The sequence below is a fragment of the Gossypium arboreum genome, chromosome 12 (genome assembly GCF_025698485.1).
Source record: "Gossypium arboreum isolate Shixiya-1 chromosome 12, ASM2569848v2, whole genome shotgun sequence".
Taxonomy (NCBI): Eukaryota; Viridiplantae; Streptophyta; class Magnoliopsida; order Malvales; family Malvaceae; genus Gossypium; species Gossypium arboreum.
This window is the reverse complement of record NC_069081.1, coordinates 115,598,060-115,600,226: the sequence shown is the minus strand read 5'-3', so window position 1 is coordinate 115,600,226 and position 2,167 is coordinate 115,598,060. Positions and strand designations below refer to the sequence as shown.

General features: G+C 37.9%; 1 protein-coding gene across 1 annotated transcript; it reads left to right on the top strand.

Moving 5' to 3' along the window:
- The first annotated feature begins 376 nt into the window (after positions 1-376).
- On the top strand, positions 377-1,593 carry LOC128285532 (uncharacterized). Its single transcript, XM_053022997.1, has 4 exons — positions 377-491; positions 630-821; positions 1,242-1,505; positions 1,550-1,593. The coding sequence occupies exons 1-4, from the start codon at positions 377-379 to the stop codon at positions 1,591-1,593; spliced, it is 615 nt and encodes a 204-aa protein (XP_052878957.1).
- Positions 1,594-2,167: the final 574 nt, after the last annotated feature.

The following is a 2,167-nucleotide window of genomic DNA, read 5'->3' as shown; positions in this document are numbered from 1 at the left end:
AGATCACTTGGGAATTTTTCAAAATGAATTTAAGAAGAAATATGTCGGTAGAAGATATCTGGATAAGAAGAAAAGAGAATTTCTCGACTTGCGACAGGGAAACAAGTTAGTGGCTGAATATGAAAGAGAATTTGTTTATCTGAGCAAATATGCTCGAGATATAGTACCCACTGAAGAAGAAATGTGTATCAGATTTGAAGAAGGGCTTAATGATGAGATTAAAATGATGATAGGGGGCATTGAGATACGAGAATTTGTTGTTCTATCAGATCGTGCTCAGAAGCTTGAAGAAGTATATAATAAAAAGATGCAACGAGGTAGAAGAAGTAAAGAATCTTTCAAAAGAAGTGCATCTAAGTCATTTTCGGCTTTACCAATGAAGAAATCTAAAGAGGAATTCAGTCAAGCCACTTCAGTACCGGAAAGATCAGGAAAAAGTAGGCCAAGACAATTTGATTACAAAGCATCTGACAGACCTGCTGTTAGTGTGGGTAGTGTACAAAATACCCAAAGGCCTAAGTGTCAACATTGTGGAAGAAGTCACCCCGGTGAATGTAGAAGTAAGTTAGGGGCTTGTTATAAATGTGGGGCCACTGATCACTTTATTCGTGATTGTCCCCAATTACAAGAAGAAGAAGTGGAACAGAGGGAGAAACAGAAAATTCTTCCTCAAAAAGAAAGACGCTCTGGTCAGAGCAGTGCTACAGGGGCTACTCGTTCGGGTATGAAAGATACTACTAGCCAATCAGAAGTTAGGGCTCCTGCTCGTACTTATGCCATTCGAGCAAGAGAAGAAGCAACAGTTCCAGATGTAATTGCTGGTACTTTCTATCTTTATGATGTTCCTGTGTATGCTTTAATAGACCCTGGGTCTACTCATTCATATATTTGCACTATGTTAGTATCTGAAAAGAATTTATTTGTTGAGCCTACTGATTATGATGTACAAGTTACAAATCCGTTAGGTCAAAGTGTGGTAGTTAATTTAATATGTCATAACTATCCACTGAAAGTTAAGGGCTGTGATTTCCCCGCTGATTTGATGCTGCTACCCTTTCGTGAATTTGATATTATCTTGGGCATGGACTGGTTAATGAAACATGACGCGGTAGTGAATTGTCGAGAAAAACGAATTAGCTTGAAATGTCAAACAGGAGATATTATTTTGGTTGAGTCTGGAAATTTGGATGACATGGTTAGAATGATTTCCTTTATGTCTACTCAGAAATTGTTGCGTAAAGGAAATGAGGCTTATTTAGCCTATATTCTTGATACTCGAAGTTCTAAATCAAAGTTAGAGCAACTATCTGTTGTAAATGAATTCATGGATGTATTTCCTGAAGAATTACTAGGTTTACCACCCGATAGAGAAGTTGAGTTCGTGATAGATGTGCTTCCGGGAACAGCTCCCATATCAGTGACACCGTATAGAATGGCTCCAGCAGAATTAAGAGAGTTAAAAGCGCAGTTGCAAGAACTATTAGACAAAGGGTTTATCAGACCGAGTATGTCACCATGGGGTGCACCTGTCTTATTTGTGAAAAAGAAGGATGGTTCATTGAGGCTGTGCATAGATTACAGGCAATTGAATAAGGTAACGATTAAAAATAAATATCCTTTGCCTCGTATTGATGATTTATTCGATCACTTAAGGATGCTACAGATGTTTTCAAAATAGATCTCGGATCCGGTATTATCAATTAAAGGTAAAGGAATGTGATGTACCGAAAAGCGACTTTTAGAACTCGGTATGGTCATTATGAGTTCTTAGTTATGCCATTCGGTTTGACAAATGCTCCTGCTGCTTTTATGGATTTAATGAATCGAATTTTCCAGTCTTACGGATAGATTTGTGGTTGTGTTTATTGACGATATCTTGATCTATTCAAAGACGAATCCGAGCATGCTCAAGACTTGAGAATTGTACTACGATATTAAGGAAAAAGCAGTTATATGCAAAATTTAGTAAATGTGAATTTTGGCTTCATGAAGTGGGATTCTTGGGTCACATTGTGTCGAGTTGATGGTATACTGGTAGATCCGAGTAAGGTGTCACGGTGATTAATTGGAAAACTCCAAAGAATGTTACGGAAGTGCGAAGTTTCCTTGGATTAGTGGTTACTATCGTCGAATTGTGAAAGATTTTTCACCGATTGCTTCACCGACA